Source organism: Fukomys damarensis, unplaced genomic scaffold, assembly GCF_012274545.1.
Source record: "Fukomys damarensis isolate Sample0158 unplaced genomic scaffold, DMR_v1.0_HiC HiC_scaffold_37, whole genome shotgun sequence".
In the NCBI taxonomy this organism is placed as follows: Eukaryota; Metazoa; Chordata; class Mammalia; order Rodentia; family Bathyergidae; genus Fukomys; species Fukomys damarensis.
In genome coordinates this window covers 67,166,263-67,185,812 of record NW_022900949.1, presented here as the reverse complement: position 1 = coordinate 67,185,812, position 19,550 = coordinate 67,166,263, and the positions used below count along the sequence as shown (strand labels likewise).

Genomic DNA, 19,550 nt, shown 5'->3' with positions numbered 1-19,550 from the left:
TCTTCACATCTCTTTCTAATTAATATTGTATCACTTCATACAGAATGTCAGGACTTTGTCCTTACAAGGGGTGTCTTCTTAAAGTTAACTCCTACTTCATAGTTAGAGGAAGCTCTCCTAGAGAGTGTTATCTGAATTCCCAGACTAGATTAAACCTTTATCATTTGCTCTCTGAACAGGCAACTTCTCATTCAGGTGTTTTTCACACCCGTAGTTTGCTTGCTGTTTCTAGAATCTCTGGTAGTTAGCACAGTGCTATATTCACAATTGTTTGTTGATTGAATTAAGGGACGGCCTTGAGTTGTGGTTTGAAAAAAGCAAAAGATTTCATGGTAATAATCTAGAGGGTAGAAATGGCATGATTTAAGGTTTAGAGGTTGAAAAGGCAGTGTATGGGGAATGGCATCAAGTAGATTAAAGTTAAAGTAGAAAAATAGACAACAGCCATAATAACAGTAACTACCTTTTATAGGACACTTAATAATGGACCAAACAGTGTGCTAAACTCTGCACATTTTATCTTATGTAATTTCAGCTCTGTAAGTTATTCTTGTCTCCTTTTAAACAGAGCAACTGAGGTATAGAGAGGTCAGTTACTGTGGTCTCAGGCCTGGGTGAGGGCTCTGCATTCAAACTGAGAGCCCTGTGACTCTACCACTTAGAATAGAAGTGGGGACTGGAATGCTGAGAGCTTGGCGTTTGAGGCTTTGTGTGCTAGTCCTAGGTGATGGTGTTTTGATTCAGGGCAGATTTAGGTGGAGAAACGATCGGAGATGTTATTTAGGATCTGAACAGAGTGGCGCTAAATGCTTCTTTAGCCCCTTTAGTGGGGGAAAAAGTAGAAAATCTTCTGAGACTTGGATAGAGTCATGCAGAAAAGAAGAGTATGCCAGGAAGATTTATGTGGGGTCAGAAGGCAGCCTGGACAGAGGACCTGAGATGAGAGAGGAGCAGTGGTCGGACCCCGCTGTGACAGTGACTGCAGTTCAGAGAGTGACTACAAACTGTATTTTAAAGGAAGAAATACAGTTAAGACAGTTTTGAGAGATACATGGTGAGGATTGGTTAATGAAGTAGGAGGGCAGTGCATCTTCTTGATGTACTAGGTCATTTATATTCAATAACTATAAGTATTGCCTGATGACCATTAAACATATCTGAGAGATTATCATAGCTCAGTTTTCAAACTAGGGTCTGCAGACATCCTTTGGGACCTGAGAGAAAGCTTCTTAGAAGGATGATGGACAAGGCTAGGAGGAGCACTTATAAAACTATTTTTAAAAATTGTGATGTGGTTGGGGGGTGATAGTGTGTGCCTGTGACCCTATGTGGGAGGGATTGCAGGTTTGAGGCCAATCTGGGCAATTTAGGGTGACCCTGTTTAAAAAAATTGGGGTAAGATTTGTGTTAACTCAGCCTGATTGGCTGGCACATAGAGTTATATTTTTCTACTTCTGTTTCATTGTCATTCTGGTGGACTTTTCTGTCTAATTCATTGAATAGCCATTGAGTTAGTTTGTTCCATGACTAGGTGACTAAGAAAATGGTAAGTTTGGCACACATTCTGTTCATTAGATGTTGAAGATGGAGGTTAAGAATGAGTATGTACACTTGCATGTATTTCTGTGCCATTTAAGTATTTGACCCTTCCGATGCTCACTGGAAATTGTGCTGAGCTGATTTTTTTTTGAGGCTTTTTGAAAGAGAATGCTTAAACAATTTCCAAACTAACATCAAAATGTTTTCGTTTTCTCATTTATTAAAATAAAAAGATTGAAAGTGATCTAAAAAATAAGATTGTTCTCTGAAGTTCAAAGTAAATGCATGAGATTTACGGATGCATTTGGGTTTTAACCAAAATATCAAGGGTCTTGTTTTTGTAACAGCGTAGAACAGTGATGGCGAACATTTCAGTGATAACAAATAGCCAGCTGTGGGCCATAGGTTCACCACCACTGGTACAGAGCAAGAAAACGCAGAGTGAACACTGGCCTTGCATATTAATGTGGGTTGTTGTCCAGGCTTTTGTTTCTGTTTGTCTGGATTTTTGTTTTCCTAAAATTATGACTTATATTTTAGTTGAAGCAAATGGCAAAAAAGAAATGTGAGCATCTTCTTTCTCCATAATTTGGTTCCTATTGTCTCTTGACTGAGAGTAAATGTGTGGCCTTACACATATTTGGACAACCTTTTTGGCCTAGATGTATCTAATTATAAAGCATTTAGAACTAGAATTCATGATTTCCCTCCACTGGTTATTAGACATATTTTTTTTCTTCATCATATTGTAGAAAGGAAACAGTTTCAGCCTTTAATATGAAATTCTTTTTTGCAGGAAAAGTTTCAGCACTGCTGATCTAGCGCCTGGAGCACAGACCTGGGAATAGATCCTGATTGACTATTGTGTGTGCCCCCAGGATTTTGAGTCTTATTTGTCTCACTTTTGCAGATAGGTAAAGTAGCAGCTGATGGGTCTATTATGAGACTTGTCCAGGAGCTAGGTAGAACAAGTTGAAGTCTCAAAGAAAGCTATTGCAGGAATTTTGCTGGTTGTTACTCTTTTATTTCAAAAAAAATTTTTGAAGAGGGAAACTCTTTATTTTCCTTAAAGATTCTGGATTGACAGTTTTAAGAAGCATGCTGTTTAAAATCTGGACTTTCTCTTTGCTGTTTTTTTACTTAAATAGACTTGGCAAAAGCCTGCAGAGCAGTGACATAAAAATTCTTTGAGTAATTCCCACACTCTGGGAGGCTGAGGCAGGAGAATAGCAAGGCTGAATTTAGCCTGCGCAATTTAGTGACTTGAGTTCAATCCCCCATACTACTACCAAAAGAAAAAGAAGTTTTCTGCTTGAATTTATGTAACAAGATATCTTTTGTTCTGCCTCTGTCTCTTCAAGTGTTTAATGCCGTTAAGTATCCAATGTCCTCACCCACTTTGCCAAACCAGGGTGTGCAGACATCTTCAGGCTGGAGAGAATGGCTTTCCTTAAAAGGAGTCTGTGCTGGTACATTATTGGAGTCTAGGCAACAATAGTAATACACTCTGGTATTTCAATCCAACTCTTAGCTCATGAGACTTTTGGTGTCATTGTTCACTCTTTTTGGAAACTTTAAGGAATAGACTATCAGGGTGCACATTTTAATGTTCTTGGTTTTTACCACCTTTTACATAGTTTATGTAAGAAGCTGACCTAAAGTGGTCAGCAGTCAAATATGTTGAGCAGTTAATTGAGACACTATCTGTTTAGAATAAAAAGTGAAGCAGCACTAGGTGGGACTAGCTGATCTGAAACCCTCAAACATTTCCTCTTGATTAAGCCAGCATGTATTTTTAGTAAAAACATATGCTGTTACTCAGTTCATGTTTGTTTTAATTATGTGGTGGTAAATCAAAGGTAAATGCATATTTAATTTTATCATCATATTCCCCGTCCCATCATCCTGTTTGTACCTGTATACTGTGAGACTACAGAAAATTTTGTTACTATTCTTCCTTTATTTGAGTTGACTGAAATCTTTCTGACTTAAAAAAATATGCATTATGTAGCTTTGGCCTGATTTTTTAAGCAATTGATTTGAAAATGTGGGGGCAGTTTGAGATGTCTTCAGATATGTGCTAGCAATTCATCTTCAGTGTGAATTTACAATTTCAGTGACCTTCTTTGCTTGGAGGAGACTTGATTACCATGGAACTAAATTTTCCTACAGCAGGGTCTTTTGAAACCTCGCCAAAGTTGTGGCTGGCCAAGGTATTTGTAAGAGCACACATAATTAAGTAAAGTTACCTGGAGTATTTCCAGGAGACTTTAGTTCTCAGCCAAGGTGACCTTTCTGTACTGGTCAGATGCTTAAATGTCGTAGACTATTTTGTCCTAAAGCTTCCTGACTAATCATAGTAATGATTTTGAGCAGTTGCTTTTTTTTTTCTTCATTTTTTACTTGCAGCAATTACTGATGGAGGATAAGGTATGTTTTCATTTTTGTGCTGTGGCAGCCATTACTCCAGCTGTCACTAACACCATTTCTTGGCTTGGAATGAGGGAGGAGAAGGTAGCTTCATCTCCTCCAGTGTCTTCCTCTTATTCTTTCCAGTCTATTTTAGGGACCCTGATTTGGTTCCATAACCCAGTGATAATCTGGGCAGGACAAGGAGGTTATTTTTTTTTAAAGGCTATGTTATTTTTGATGTGTTGTGACCTCGGAATGTTTTCCTATATCTATCCACTAGGAAATCTTTTCAAGGAGCGTAGGAGTTGTAGCTATGTATTTTTAGACCACATTTTCATGTGACATTTGTTCTTTGGTGACATGGTGGCATGGGCATTTCTCTCTCTAGTCTAGGATTTAGAAGATAGTATTTCAGCGCTGGCTTTGCCCGGTTGCTGCACTAGCTTTGTGAGCCTTACTTTTCTAATCCGTTAAATGAGCATGAAGATATATGCTTGCTCTCTACCTCAGAGCTGATAGAGATTAAGTGAGCCAAATTGTATAGACACTTGGGCAAGCTCTAAACGTCCCTCCAGGGGCACATTGTGTATTGTGTGTGAGAACCCTTCGTATCTGTCTTTAACTCTCTGTGATTGTGTGGACAAGTTGGGTGTGGCAGCTTTCTTGAACATGAAATAGGGGACAACGAGGAAGGGAGAGTTAAGGGGCTCTCAGGAACAATTCCAGTTCAAAAACCGCTTTTGTTTTGAGTGTGGAGAGAGTTCTTTTTTTTTCCCAACTTTTAAGTTAAACATTTCCAAACGTAGAGAAAAGTTAAACGAACAGAATAACAAGCACCCATACACCCTATAACCAGAGTCAACAGTGACTTGCCACATTGGCCTTTCTCTGTGTTTACATGTTGGGTTTTGACCGCTGCTTTCTATTCTCTTTGGTTTTCCTTTTCATGGTTCTCTCCTACAGAGTACCTCAGACCTAGCTCTTACTTAGGCTACAGTGTCTAGATGAAGGTGAAACTTCTCTCGCTCTGCTTAATCAATACCTTCTTTTGAATAGGATGAACTCACTGCTGTGAATGTAAAGCAAGGCTTCAACAATCAGCCGGCCTTCACTGGAGATGAACATGGCTCTGCCAGAAATATTGTAATTAATCCATCAAAGGTAATGCTAATTATTTGTTCCCCATAACTTCTGAAAAAGTGTCTATAATACCCTTGACAGGTAGTAATACTGATGAATCGGTGGTATTTAAGTCACGGTCCCTATTCAGAATTTCCTCATTTATGCTGTCCTGCCCCAGGATCCAGTCAGTGATCATGTGTTGCATTTAGCTGTCAGGTCACCTCACTCCCCAAGGTAGTACAGTGCTGTCCATCTTTCCATGCCTTTTTTTTCAATGTTTTTATATGCTGGAGATTGAATCTAGAGCTTCACACATTAAGCATGTGTACTATTACCGAGTGACACCTCCAGTCCCTACACAGTGATGCTTTTTTTATAACAATTTTTATTTTATTTTATTTTTTAGCTGATAAATAAGAACATTAGTTTGTACAAATAGTGTGAGGCACTATGTGTGTTGTTTCAGTATATGTGTATGCACCATCTAATGTTTATATCAGATTAAATATATCTGCATCAGTGATACTTTTGACACCATGAAAATATGTTCTCCAATAAATTTAACCCATTAATTTTTGCATCTCGATAAATCCTGCTGCATGACTTATTAGCTTGTAGTTGGAAAATGCTGCCTGTCATACTTCAAGTATGTATTTTTTTCCTTTATTGCCATCCAGCGGAATCATGTATGTATTAGTTGACATTCTTTTGTAAAGGACTTCTCTGTACATTTTTAAAGTTTTACTTTGGATTCTTTTAGTCTCACCCATTTTTCTAAAATTCATTGTGTTATGATTCGTTACCTTTGCAGTAGTTTTCTTCTGGATGCTCAGATTGTCCCATGTTTAGCCAGTGGGATCCACTTTCACCTAAGTTAAACATCTCTGTCATTTTTTAAAAACTTCCTTCCTTTAGGCGCAACAACATATTCTAGGTTCATCTTTTCTTTTTCTCCTGCCTCATCCCTGGATGCTAGGCATGCTCACTGCTACTGGAGTGTCATTACTTTAGGTCTTATTGTGGACAGAGATGGCAAACTGATACACATATTTTCCTGTTTATCTAGCTTACCTATCTGCCATTACCATTTACAACCCAGTACCACAGAGTATGTCCTTGTCTTGTTTCATCTTTATCTTCTTTTTCCCAAAGTGAGAACCTTGGCTCACTACATTATAAACATGTATTTATTTGTTTGCTTTATCTTATGACACAAATAATAAAGTTCCAGAATAAACTATAACAGTGCCAGTCCTATAACAAAATACAACAAAATTACTGCATAAAATTTATGATTTTTCTAGAGCACTTTTTGTCCTCAGACTTACAGTAAAAATAGAATGTTGTGTTCAAAAATTTCTTGAGTTAAATTTGTTATTCTCTGTATTTGTATTTCAACTGTACATGTGGATAAAATTTCTTTGTATTCTTTTAGGGATTTTTAAACCTTTTTGAAAAATTTTTGTGTGAAAATTAAAATACTTTCACTGTTACAAAATTAAAATCAAACATACAGATAAGAAGATATTAAAATAGTTGTGTTTCTACACTTTCCCTTCTGCAGACATACACATTAAAGGCCTATGTATCATTCTGAGTCTTTTTTTATGTGCATATATGTACACACAAATAATTGACAGTTTCTTAAAATATTAACTGAAGTATTATTTAAAAGATGTGAAAGAAAACATTTTCTACAGATAGTCCCATGTATCAAGCGTGTTAAGTTTTTTCTGATTTTTATACACTTTATAAGTACAGTTACGTGTATATAATTTTTTTTCTTTAAATCATGAAACATATATAACATTTACATTTAACCATATTAAGATCTGTGGTTCTTGGTCATTTAAGTAATTTTACATTGTTGTGCAGCCATTATCACCATATACCTCCGGGACTTTTTCATCTTTCTTTACTGATCACTTTTTAAAAATGAAACATTCTGCAGATACTTTCCTTTTGGCTGAAATATTCAGAATATTTATGATAGGCAGCATTCCATTATGTGCTATAATTGACTGAAACCTCTGTATATGACAATTACTTGTTGCCAGTTTCTTATAGTTATTCATGAAGAGGTTATAATCATATTTGAACAAATAGCTTTTGTTTGTTAGGATAAATTCCCAGAAGCATATTACTTGGTTAGAAGGTTTATTACTCTGTTTGGGCTGCAGAACAAAATACCCAGACTGGGTAATGTAAATAAAAGAAGTTAATTTTCTCACAGCCTGGTGCTGGAAGTCCAAGGTGAAGGTGTTGGCAGGTCTGGTTTCTCCTTGGCTGCCTCCTCACTGTGTTCGCACACGGTCTTCCCTCTGCATGTGGTCATCCCTGGTGTGTGTTCTTCTCGTGAGGAAACTGGCATATTGATTAGGGCCTCACACGTATTACCTCCTTTAGCCCTAGTTACCTGTTCAAAGGCCCTATCTTCAAGTGAAGTCACAGTGGGACTGAGGGCTTTGATAGGAATTTGGGAGGTGCAGAGTTTAGTTCATAGACGAGTGTGCATACTTAATGCTTCTTTGAGATTTTTTTTTTTTTTTTGGTACCTGTGATGGAATTTCGATCCTTGTGCTTGGTGAGGCAGGCAGCCTAACCACTGAGCTAAATACCTGGCCTGGTTTATGCTCCTTGATAGGAACTGCTACATTGTTTTCCATTCTCAGTATCAAGTTTTATGCCAATTTAAAAATAACCAAATAAAAACAACACCTATTACAACTTTAATCACTTTTCTTGTGAGATTTATTCAAGCCTTCTGAGTTTCATTTCATAAGTATGAAATATGTGAATGATTGTGTAACTTATAAGCTTTTTCCCCCGTATTCTTACCAAATGAAATATTTTCTCAATAGCAAATAGGTTTGGGTGAATGGAAAAAAGTTTTAAATTTAATTTTTGTTTTTGAGACGGGATCTAGCTATGCAATCCAGGTTTGCTTTGGGCTGGGGATTTAGCTTAGCGGCACCAAACTTGCCTTGTAAGCACAAGTCCTGAATTTGATCCCCAGTACCAAAACAAAACAAAACAAAACAAAAACCACACCCACCCACACCTGCACACACAGCAGATTTGCTTTGATCTCGATATGTAGCAGAGGCTATCCTTGAACTTGCTATCCTCTTGCCTCAGCCTCCTCAGTGCTGGGGTTACAGACCTGAGTTAGCACACCCAGCTAAATTTAATCTTACGTGTTATTTGAACGGCTGTGAATTCCTATAGACCTTTTGAAAGGCAATTACTAAAATCACAGAATCATACAGTCTGAATTCTGGAAATTTATCCTAAAGCTGTATTTTTATATGTTAGAAATAACAAATGTAAAAGATTATTCATTTTAATGTGATTTAATAACAATTGGAACATGCTCCACATATCCATTAACAGTAGCTTGATTAAATGAAATATGGTGTGTCCTCATAATAGTTATAGTGGATCTATAAAAATGAGTAAAGAAGCTCTCCATGTACAAACGTGGAAGGCTCATACCAAGTGTAGATAGTGAGCTATATGTACAAGAAAGAGAAAAATGGTAACTGTCTGCTCACATGTGTTCATTTAAACACTAGAGGACACGCTGGAGGAAACTATCAAGTAATTACTTGGAGGTAGGCATTAGGATTTGGGATTTGAGACTCTTAAATATTTTTGGTTTCTGAATATGTGCATAAATGTTATAATCATGTTTTGATTTTTTGAGCCCTAATGTGCTTTTTCTCCTCTCTTGCTTGCTTGGGAATTTTGACTTTGTTTACAGTTATGCATATGTTTAGAAGGCTTGTTAGCAGGAATTAAAACATGTTGTCACCATCTTCTGTTGCTGTCATTAAATACATAGTTGAGTGTATAGTTATAAACTGGATTGCTCAGAGTACTTCTTTTCTTTTTATATCTTTGTGCATTATAATTAAAGTGCTCATAGGTAATTGTAAATAAGAGAGCTTTTAAATATAAAGCAATCCATAGTGATAGGTTTTTACTTCCCTAGGTGCAAAGTATTTGCAAAAACAAATACTATATCGAATGAAAAATTTAATGTTAAACAATGGGCTGCTATTGGCAGCATGTTTACAGTGATTCTACTACAGTTTTGTGCTTAATTTATTCTTTGGAAGTTCTGCAAACATTCTCTTAAAGTACAGTGAGGTTGTTTACAAAAAGTAAAGCTCAGACTTACTTCTTTATCACTCACTCGTTTTTCCTATCATGTTATGTCAGCATGCTGACTTTTTAATCACACATCAGTTAAGGATTTAGGGGATGCCTCTTCACACTAAAAAAAAATTATACCGGCTTTTTATCCTGGTAGATAAACTTAGCTAATAGTTTATAACTTAGAGATTATTTCTTGCCTTTTAAGTATTAACTAAGGTGGTGATTGTATTTTGTTTCACTAGGGTAGATAGTTTATCTTATTCATAATTGCCACTATTTGCTAACTTTATTGGGGCATTTATTAGAAATTGTTGCCTGCATCATATTATTAAATTCTCAGGGGATCAAGTGAAATTCTTGAAAATTCCAGCAGATTTTCTGTAAGTCGACTAAAGTTTGAGGTATTACTTATTCCCTTCCTTCTTTTCTCTGTATTCCTGACCCTTTCTCCATTTCTTGTCCATCTTACAATTTGGATAATATGGAAATGACAAAATAGTTTGCGAAAGCTTCATTTGCCATTTTGCCCCATTCAAGGTGGTAACACTGCTTTTCTCTTGAAACACTTTAACTCCTGGCACTGACAACACAATAAAAAATGTTGCATACCCAATATCATTGAACCTTTTGTATTTTAGCATTTGAATAAATGTTTTAGTGCTTTCCTCCTTGTTGAAACAATACTGACACCTACAACTCAAAGAAGGAGAGGTTTATTGTGGCTCATGTTTCAGTCCCGAGTTGGCTGGCTCCAAAGAAGAAACAGCCTGAAAGGGGCATGGTGGAGGAAAAGCTGCTCACCTCACGGTGCCAGGAAAGTGGAGTGTCATGGGGGGAGCTAGGATGGAAGGTACAGCCTTCCTGTCATGCCTGCTGTGACCCATTTCTTTTGAGCAGTGCTTGCCTCCTACAACTATAATGTCCCTGGAATACAGTCACTTTCCAAAGGTCCCGCCTATGATCCCATGAGCTTTAGTGGATCTAGATATAAATCATAACAATACAGTTCCTTAGATTCTGCTTTTAAAAACATCAAGTGTAAACACTAATTACCTTTCCAAAAATATGCATTATTTGATGAACCAAGGAAAACAATGATTATTGTTTGATTACTAGACTTACACATGGTGTCTTAGAGAAGACATTCTCTCCTGTTGAGTGTGTAGTATGAAAAAAGAGAACGTTTAGCTGAAGATTAAAGCAAAGCCAATTCTGCTGAAATTTATTCAGGATATAATCAGTGTTATCTTACCAGAGATTTCTGAAGGCCCCACCCACTACTTGTTATTAATGAAACAAAGGTGCTTTGTGAATTTTTGTGTCTTGTTGGCATATGATGATAACAGGTCTTGGCTTCAAGTACTTAAATTTCAGTTTTATTTTCTGATGGACTATGTGAACTATGTGAGTATTTTTAATTAAAACAATAAAGAAATATGTGGTGCTGAAATTCTTATTGTCTTTAAATCTTTTCATTTTTCCTCTTTGTTTCCACAGATTGGAGCTTATTTTAGCAGCATATTAGCTGAAAAACTAAAGCTTAACACTTTCCAGGATACCGGAAAGAAGAAACCCCAAGTTAATGCTAAGGATAATTATTGGCTGGTTACTGCTCGATCTCAGAGTGCAATTCATAGTTGGTTCTCTGACTTAGCAGGAAATAAACCTCTTGCTATTTTGGCAAAAAAGGTATCAAGTATTTCCTACATTGTTATAATTATAGTCTTACAAAACTGAAACTGTTTCAGTGTTTAAATATATATTTATTTTCCCTAACTTTAAAAGTGAAACCTAAATAGCATGCATATATATATAATCACTAGGGAGGTGCTGCCTTTATGCTGTTCCCTCTGTTTTTTATTGATTTTTTTTTTCATTGCTGGGGATTGAACCCAGGGCCTTCCACATGCTAGGCAAGTGCTCTACCACTGAGCTATACCCCTAGCTCTGTTCCCCATAATTTTGATTGCATGTGGTACCCAGGACATCTGTAAACCTAGATGGTCCACATAACAATCAGGTTATTATTTTAGGTAGACAAGATAATTAAACCAAGAGAAGATAACAAGGCTTCATTTTCCCCCCTATATTTAGTTTTCTTAGGTCAAGATAGCCAAGATTTGATAAAAAGGTTCTTGCTTTGAGGTTATTTCCTTGTCTTTAATAATATTCATTCAAATGCTTCAAGCTAAGCCTCTTTCCTACCAACTGAGATAAAGGTTATGATTTCTGGATGTGCTTGCTTGTTGAAAGTTTTTGAGCGAAGTAGGCAGGGTTATTTAGAACTTCCAGTTTTGGGGGTGATGGTGGAGTTCTTTTAAAATCTTTGCCTTTGATCATTCTCAAGTGGGAAATAACTAATACATAGATTCAATAACCTTGATAATCTAAATTTACAAAATATTCTTTGAAATTGAGGAAAAGAATTACAAACGTCCCTCTTAGTCTTGATCTCTGACTTCTTGCATACCTTTGAAATAATTTCATGTTTTTTTTTCATCTCCCTGAAGCCCTTTAGTTTTAAGGGCACCAGTCTTCTGTTCTTAACATTAAATGTTTATTTCTACCTGATATAGGGCCAATTTAGAGGAGAGTCCCTTGTATATTTGCTTATTCTCTAAAGCAACTCTTTGAAAGTAGTGCCTTAGCTTCCATTGACTTTATTTTACCCTGATGTCATAACACAGTTGACTTTGATAGATTTCAGTGGTTAAAGGCAACTGAAATCCTTGAAAAGCACAACTCAGCATAGCCAACTCTTACCACACAGTTAATGCTAGTGTCTCAATCCAGCTACCCGAGTAGTGCTCCTTTTCCACTGGTGAAGTTACCTTGTGGTCCCACTGTGACCTTTGTATTGACTGTACCTGAAGAACATATTAAGTCATAGGGTGTCCTTCAGTATTTGATGGCTTTTGACTAATAGTTCATATTCTCCATGTTGCCAGCCTAGCACCTTTTTAATGTTTTCCTTTATTAATAAGTTTTTAGAGTGCCTATTTTGGATGTTTTCTGAAAGTGAGTATTGATCAGTAGTTGATGCTCTTGCTTCAGGGGTGTAGGGGCCTCTCGTCTTTTAGGAGGAAGATGAATTATGGTGCAGTGTATTAGCCCTTGTTCTTCTTTCTTTATTAGGAGCTGCCTCTGGCCAAGTCAGGTGTTCCTCAGGTAAGCCCTGACATTAATTCTTTGCAATGTAGATGTTTTCTTTATAAGTCATTGAATATACCTTGAAGTATTCATTTCTTTGGCATTTCAAGAGTCTTTCCCTTCCCCTTTTCAGGCTTTCATCTTCTTGAGATGGTGAAAGCTCTCTTAGAGTTGGATAAAGGATTGCATTACCCACATATTCATATTAGAAGATTAAAAAACTTCTTTATTTTCTGATATATATCTGTGATATGGCTTATAGCTGAAAAACCTTGATTTTACCTTCTGTGATCCTGAGTTATCTTCTAGCTCTTACATGGAGTTCAGAATGGTTTTCTGTATGGGATGGATCAAATCTCTGAGCCTGTTTTTCTGTTACTATAAAGCTGCACAACATGTCAAGTGTTTAGTTACAGAAAGGCCTGTGAAGTACTTTTAATTCTATCATAATCATATCTTGATTTGGAAAAGGAAACTTCTGGCAACCAAGATGTTCTTCTCGCTCTTGAACGGTTTTCTAGTTCTCACCTGTTTACTCCTGGTGAACTGGGTTCCTGTGGCCTGTGGGATTTCCTTTGCCTCATTCCCTGCGTAGCCAGCAGAGGGTGCTGATGGGTTCTGGGGAGAGGTGAGAGGAGGAAGTCCTCTTGCAGTTTGAAAAAAATGACACATTAGGCATTTTAGTTTTCCTTTGGTATTTAGATGTAGCTCTAGCTCGATTCAGAGATCAGATGCTGTCTGATGATTACCTAGATTCAGCTACAAGTTAAAGTCAGATGGTTCCTTCACTGAAAAAAAATGGGACTCCATCACTGAGGAAGGCATGATATCAACATCCTTTGCTTCCTGAGTTGACTCAAACTATAGATTTGACAGAACCGTTGTTATATGTCTTCTTTCATTAACTTCCTTCACGTATGTTCTTCTGAATTCTAAAGCCCTTGATTTGAGTCAACAAGTTCTTTTAGGGTTTTGCCAGAAGAGGTACTCAGTTGTGTGCTGTTAACCTAAGATATATGGCTAATGTTTGTATACCATTTCATCTAAACATTTCATATGTTCAAAATTTTTATTTCTTTTTTGCTCTTGACAGTGGCTCTTCAAAAGAAATCATTTAAACATCTATAAAAGATACTACTGTACTCATAGTGACTCTTTGGAAATGCTGACTTTTCTTTATTTTTATCTGTGCTTTTAGGCTTTGATCTTATAACCTTTTGGTATGTTTGAGTAGGAAGCAACTTGACCAGGACAGTTAAAATTTAAGCCGTTGGTACCATACTTTGTGTTCCAAAGAAAAGCAGTTGCTTAGGTCTTGAACTGAATATTTAATCCTGTGCTTTTCTTGTGCCTGACTTAAATGATAGCAAACTCAGCCTTGTGCTGCATGAGGAATGTGCCTTATAAGCTCAATTTTCAGGAAAATTTCTTGTTAAAATGTATCACTGTGGACTGCAGAGCGGAAGCCTTCCAGCTTTGGCCTTTCATCTCCCTTTTAGTCGTGTTTGTGCAGTGTAGCTGCGTCTGTCCCAGGGCTATGTTGTGAAGTAAGCACCCAAGGCAGGAGCTATGCATGATCAAAAGTCTCTTTGCTTTGCCATAAAATGCAGTGCATGGATACACTGAATTCCATTGTCCAATGCAGGTGGCTTTTCCTTTGACACTGAAATAGCTTAATTTTTCTTTAGTAAGACCAGGTGAAATAATTACATTATTTTTAGGGGTCATGTTAAAAAAATACAGATCGTTTAATTATAGGATCACTCTTTGTATCATGTTGTGAATAGTAAAATTTGTGACATAGGCAGAAAAATCCACTGTATAAATGAGGATTTGGTGAACTAAGAAAAATACCATGCATTATGAATTGTTAGCTGGTTTGGAGCTTTGACTTTCAACAAAAAATCAAGGAACACTTTAGGGCGTGGAGATCAGGGCTCTTGACGTCCATGGTTATCTCCAAGACCCTGATAGAAGGTCAAGTATATGGCTTGAAAACACTCTGGCTGTTGTGGAGAATCCCTGGAACTGGCAGCAAATTAACTGTTGTTATAATTTTGATGCATATTATTCTTTTGCCTTATAACCACCCTGTGAGGTGGAGAGGGTTGGTATTGTCAGAGTCCATAAATGAGGAGTTGGTGAGTGATGGTCAACCCAAAAGGAGAGGCTCAGGACAGGAATACAGAGGTGGTCTCACCTCTTGATCTGTCTGACCCCATCCTGCTGCATCACAGTACTGTTCACTGTTTTTCTCTACATTCATAAATAGGTTATGTAGATGAATGGGCTATTCTTAGAGTATTTATGAGGTATTCCAGAAGAATGAATTAACTCTTTCAAATCACTCAGTGATACATAGGGATACTAATTTGCTAAATAGTACCTTTGTGGTCTGAAAAAAATAATTAACTGCCTCAAGTGCCTACTTCTAACCAGTGCATTAATTACCCAGCTATTTCTAGCTCAGTGTTTATTAGGGAGATTCACTGATCCATCATCCTAGCCTCTCTTTTAAATTTTGGGTTAAAGGCAGCTTTAGAAGCTTTCTGGAAGTTGTCACTTCTATGAAATGTTGTAGTGAGAAAGCTTTATCCAAAATTATTAATAGTTAAAACATAGACTGGGGACAATTTTTCACTTAATCTCTTCTTTCCAATTTCATGATAAATTCTTTGGAAGAATCTCATTAAATTATTTTTCTGTGCTCTGTTAATGACTAGCTTTAAGCATCTGAGAATTTGAATATAATTTGTTTTATAAATAAGAAAGTACAGCTGATGAAATTGTTTTGCTGTTGTGCTAAACATAGTTTTGATTAATTTTTCTTAACAAGAATTGTCTTAAAAATCCCCCCCTGCATGTGCAACATTTTCTTATAGCAGCAGATAATTTCCAACCTCAACCTTTTTCTTTTGCTTCCCCTCTCTAAGTTTTTGTTAGTGATACAATATGTGATTATTATAAATATGTTGTTTCTTTTTAGGTTCCTATCCTTAGTAAAAAGGAAGATGTTTTTGCATATTTAGCTAAATACTCAGTGCCAATGGTTCGAGCAACATGGCTGATCAAGATGACTTGTGCCTATTATTCTGCTATTTCAGAAGCTAAAATTAAGAAACGTCAGCCTACTGATCCCAACTTGGGTAAGTGAAGCAGTGTGCTATGTTTTACATTTCATTACTGATTTTATAACTAATCTTAACCTGCTGCCTCTAGATACACACCAGCATGGTAAATACTGGACAAATCCATATGGTATGGGTAGGGAGCTGGTTCTGGTTCACTTGAGCCCATCAGCAAGTGCAGTGGATATTATTTCCAGAATGTATTTTGTCTTGGAGCACTTTTCATGACCATAGCTATTGAAATGCGGTTCGAGCTACTCATCTCTTGGCTGCTTACATTTGCAGCCTGTGGATTTATCTCCTCACTTTGTATTTGCTCCTTACGTTCTGGTCTCTATATAACTGACATAATGACTTACGTAATTCTGTATCAGATCATATTGTGCTTTAAAAAATAACTTTAGAGTAATTTCTTATTGTAGGTGGAGTAAAGCTGGAGATTCTCCATTGGGGCCGCTGAGATCACCCATGCTTTCCCCTCCCTTCCTACAATGTGCCAGCCGTACTGTGCCTGTCTTCCCTTCTTTTGTCCTGCTGGTCTTCATCCTTCTGCAGCCCTGTCCTTTGTTCCCTCTGGTTTTTGCATAAGTTCTCTGCACTTAGGCTGTGACTCAAATATCGTTTTTTTCCAGCGGCTTTGTCTGGTGGCTGAACAGCTTCCCTCTCTCTTGCCATTCTCCCTCTTTTTTTTTTTTTTTTTTTTTTTTTTTTTTTTTTTGTTATGTTCTATGTTGTGCTTTTATTCATAGTGCATTTCAGTATTTAAAATTATCTTTAAGAAATTTGTATGTATCACTCCTCCACTTTCTACAGGAAATATATTAAAATATAGGGTCCATAAAGGTTTTGTTTTATTCTCCGCTGCATCCCCAATGTCCAGAACTGTGCTGGCCCAGGTGTATGTGTGCTGAATGGACTGAAGGGAAACCAGTTTTGGTTGCAATCTTCACTATATTGGTTACTCGGCACTTACTCCTTGAGGTGGTGCCTTATAAGGGATATAATGCTATATGAGAAATGTGCACAGGGAATTGTATATAAAAGTGGTCATTTATTATATATACAGATAGTTCTTTGTAAGACAAAAGCATACTGGTGGTTTTATAAGAGAGAACCTAGCCACAAAGGTCTGAGGAGCGAAGATGGAATGTGCAAGTGTCCTCGGACACCAAGCAGTGCCCTAGTGAGGGGGTGGATGTAAGGTGGTTGGGAGTGATGCTAGGGGCCCTGGTTGTCTAGAAAGTGGGGTTCATTGTAAAAGCACAAAAACTTAAGAACAAAAAACATGGTCTGAATTCTGTGGCTGCCATCTTTAGAGTTCAGATTATCTTGTGTGCACTAAAACAAACAAGCAAAAATGAACCATATTTAACAAAAGAATTTTATTGTGTATATATTTAAATGTCTAGGTAAAAACCTGGGAGGAAATAATTCACAATTAATTGTTGTCTCTGAGTGTTTTCATACCTGTGTTTTATTCTCTCCATAATTCTCTTTAGTTTAGTTTTCTACCCTTTCAGCTATTTTTGTTTCAGGGGAACAAAATAAATGCCCCATTTTATTACTAGGGTAATACCTTTTTAGTTACAAAATTTTCACATGGAAATGTAGATAAAACATGTTCAGGTTTCTCTTCTCCCTCCTCTTCATATTATCCTTCATCCTTCTTTTTTTTTTTAAACAAGGTCTTACTATGTAGTTCAGACTGACTGGAACTCACTATGTAGCCCAGGCTGATCTCGAACTCATAGTGATCCTCCTGCCTCAGCCTCCTGAGTGCTGGGGTTATAGATGTGTGCCACTCTGCCTGGCTCGTGTTATCCTTCTTGAAGTAGTCTTCATTCATTGTTTTTATATGTATTACACATACATAAACACCCATATGCACATAATTACTTTCTTAATATATCTGTATTTTATATCCATTAGATTTAGTAATACAGTAGTTTTTTACTCAGAAGCTGGCTACTTAGATGCTTACTAGTCACCTCCATTTTTGATGACTGACAGGCATCTAAAACCTAACGTATATCCATATTTCTTATTTTGACATCATTCCTAAACTTGTTCCATTCTCAGACTCTTCCTTCATAATAAGTGTTATAGCCTTGGGCCATTGATTTAACTCAGCAGTGCCACCACCTCCCTCACAAGCACTAGGTCCTGAGTTCAATCCACGGTACCTCCAACCCCCGCCCCCCCGAGTTACAGCCAGTCATCAAGTGAATAGGCAATGAGAGCTATTTTGTTATTCCAAACCCTACCCTGTTTCTCAGCAATCCTGTATTTATTACTTTGAAAATAAAACCACAGTCTTGAGAACCAAGACCTGTCATGTAAAGGTACAAGATCCCAATGATGAATGTAACTGTACTGTATACCTAAAATGTGCCAATAAACTCAGTGAGAAAAAAAATGAAACCAGAATCTAGCAGTCCTCTATGCCTACTGCTGCTACTTTGGTGAAGTAGCACCATCACCATCACCATCACATCCACTTTTGTCCGTGTATTGCAGAGGACTCTAGCTGATGTTGTTTTTATTCTAGCTTCTGTAATGTCAGCTTTCTCCTTTGTAGCCAGAATGGTCCTTTAGAATAGAAATCGTGCTAGTCCGATGCTCAGAATCCTTTCATAGCACCCTGTCTTACTCAGATGTCTCTCTCAGCCAGTATCTGTAGCTTTCATCTTGACCCATGCGGTGCACTTTTCTTTCCCACCTGTAGCTGCCATATCGCTGGTCTCTGACCCCACTGTGGTGTATTTGCTCAGACAGGTCTTCCCAAGAGGAGCCTTCTGAGGCCCCTCCAACCAAAATGTCATCTCCCATTACTCTGTCTTCTTATTCTCTTTTATCTTTCTTAATAATTCTTAATACCACCTGATGTTGCATCTTATATTAATTTATGGATCATCTTTATCCATCCAGTCCTAACTGTAAGATATGACTGCATGAGAAATTGAGAATTCTTCAAGGCTAGATTTTGCTTTGGACTTGTTTGGTACTGGTCTCTTAGGGTAGAACCAGATATACAGAAGTAAATAAATGAGTAATTAGGCCTGAAGCATCTGTTTGTCTATGTGCGAGATCTAATTTTGTGTGTGTTTTAACTTTCCCCAGTTCCTAACCTTTAAAACTTGTGGCGTCACCAGCTATAGTAGAGACTACTCCATTCCTTGTACTCTCTTCATATCTGTCTGTCTCTGTCATCTATCTGTCTATCTCGCTCTCTCATACTTTTTTTTTTTTTTGGTGCTGGGGATCAAACTCAGGCCCTTGCACTTCTGAGGCAGGTGCCAGAACCACTGAGCTACATCCCTGGCCCACTATCTCTTATTCTTGTCAGTGTTTTCTTTGATATTCAGCTGTATCTTACTCTAACTGTTACATAAATACACAAAAGGAGTGCAGGAATGATCTAGTTGAAATGTGGAGCAATTTTAGATAAAAATTCGATAAGCTGACATTTTGCAGAGATTTTGTGAGAAATTAGAGATATGAATATATTACCATGAATACATGATTTCCCCTATCAAATTGAAGGGAATAGCTCTAGTTTCTAGATAAGAACACTATGGGATTCTTGTTAGATTCATTACTTTTACTATTAATTCTTTTACCACTATGGCCAATGGCTTTTGGAGAGTTTATTTTCTGCTCTTATTAACTAAAATTTTTATTAGTTGTATGCTCATGATAGTTAATTGATTAGGTCCTCTCACTCCCTGTATTTTCTGTACCTTTGTAAGTGATAGAACACATATGATTTTATTTTCTTAAAATTCATTTTGTTTTTCATAGTTATCAATGAATATTTAAAACTGTAAATGTTGAATCATGAAGGCTAAGAACCTACTGTAATATTTCTCATAGTAGAGTGTACAAGCTTTAATTTAAAAATGCTTAAGGCTAAAAAAAAAATTTTTTTTTAGCCGGGCGTGGTGGCTCACGCCTGTAATCCCAGCACTCGGGAGGTTGAGGCAGGAGGATCGCTGTGAGTTCGAGACCAGCCTGGGCTACATAGTGAGTTCCAGATCA

General features: G+C 37.1%; 1 protein-coding gene across 11 annotated transcripts in view; it reads left to right on the top strand.

Annotated features, from left to right (window-relative positions):
• Med12l (mediator complex subunit 12L) overlaps positions 1-19,550 on the top strand; it is a 305,898-nt gene that overhangs the window by 20,493 nt on the left and 265,855 nt on the right. For 9 of the 11 annotated variants that reach the window (XR_004515566.1, XR_004515567.1, XM_033759543.1 and 6 more), the window contains exons 2-5: positions 5,008-5,112; positions 10,732-10,923; positions 12,370-12,402; positions 15,371-15,530. Coding sequence is in view for 9 of the 11 variants with exons in the window: in XM_033759543.1 (XP_033615434.1) it covers positions 5,008-5,112; positions 10,732-10,923; positions 12,370-12,402; positions 15,371-15,530 (490 nt within the window). In the remaining 2 variants the exon portion in view is untranslated. The remainder of the gene's footprint in view (positions 1-5,007; positions 5,113-10,731; positions 10,924-12,369; positions 12,403-15,370; positions 15,531-19,550) is intronic. The other 2 variants (XM_033759546.1, XM_033759542.1) reach the window with 1 other exon arrangement.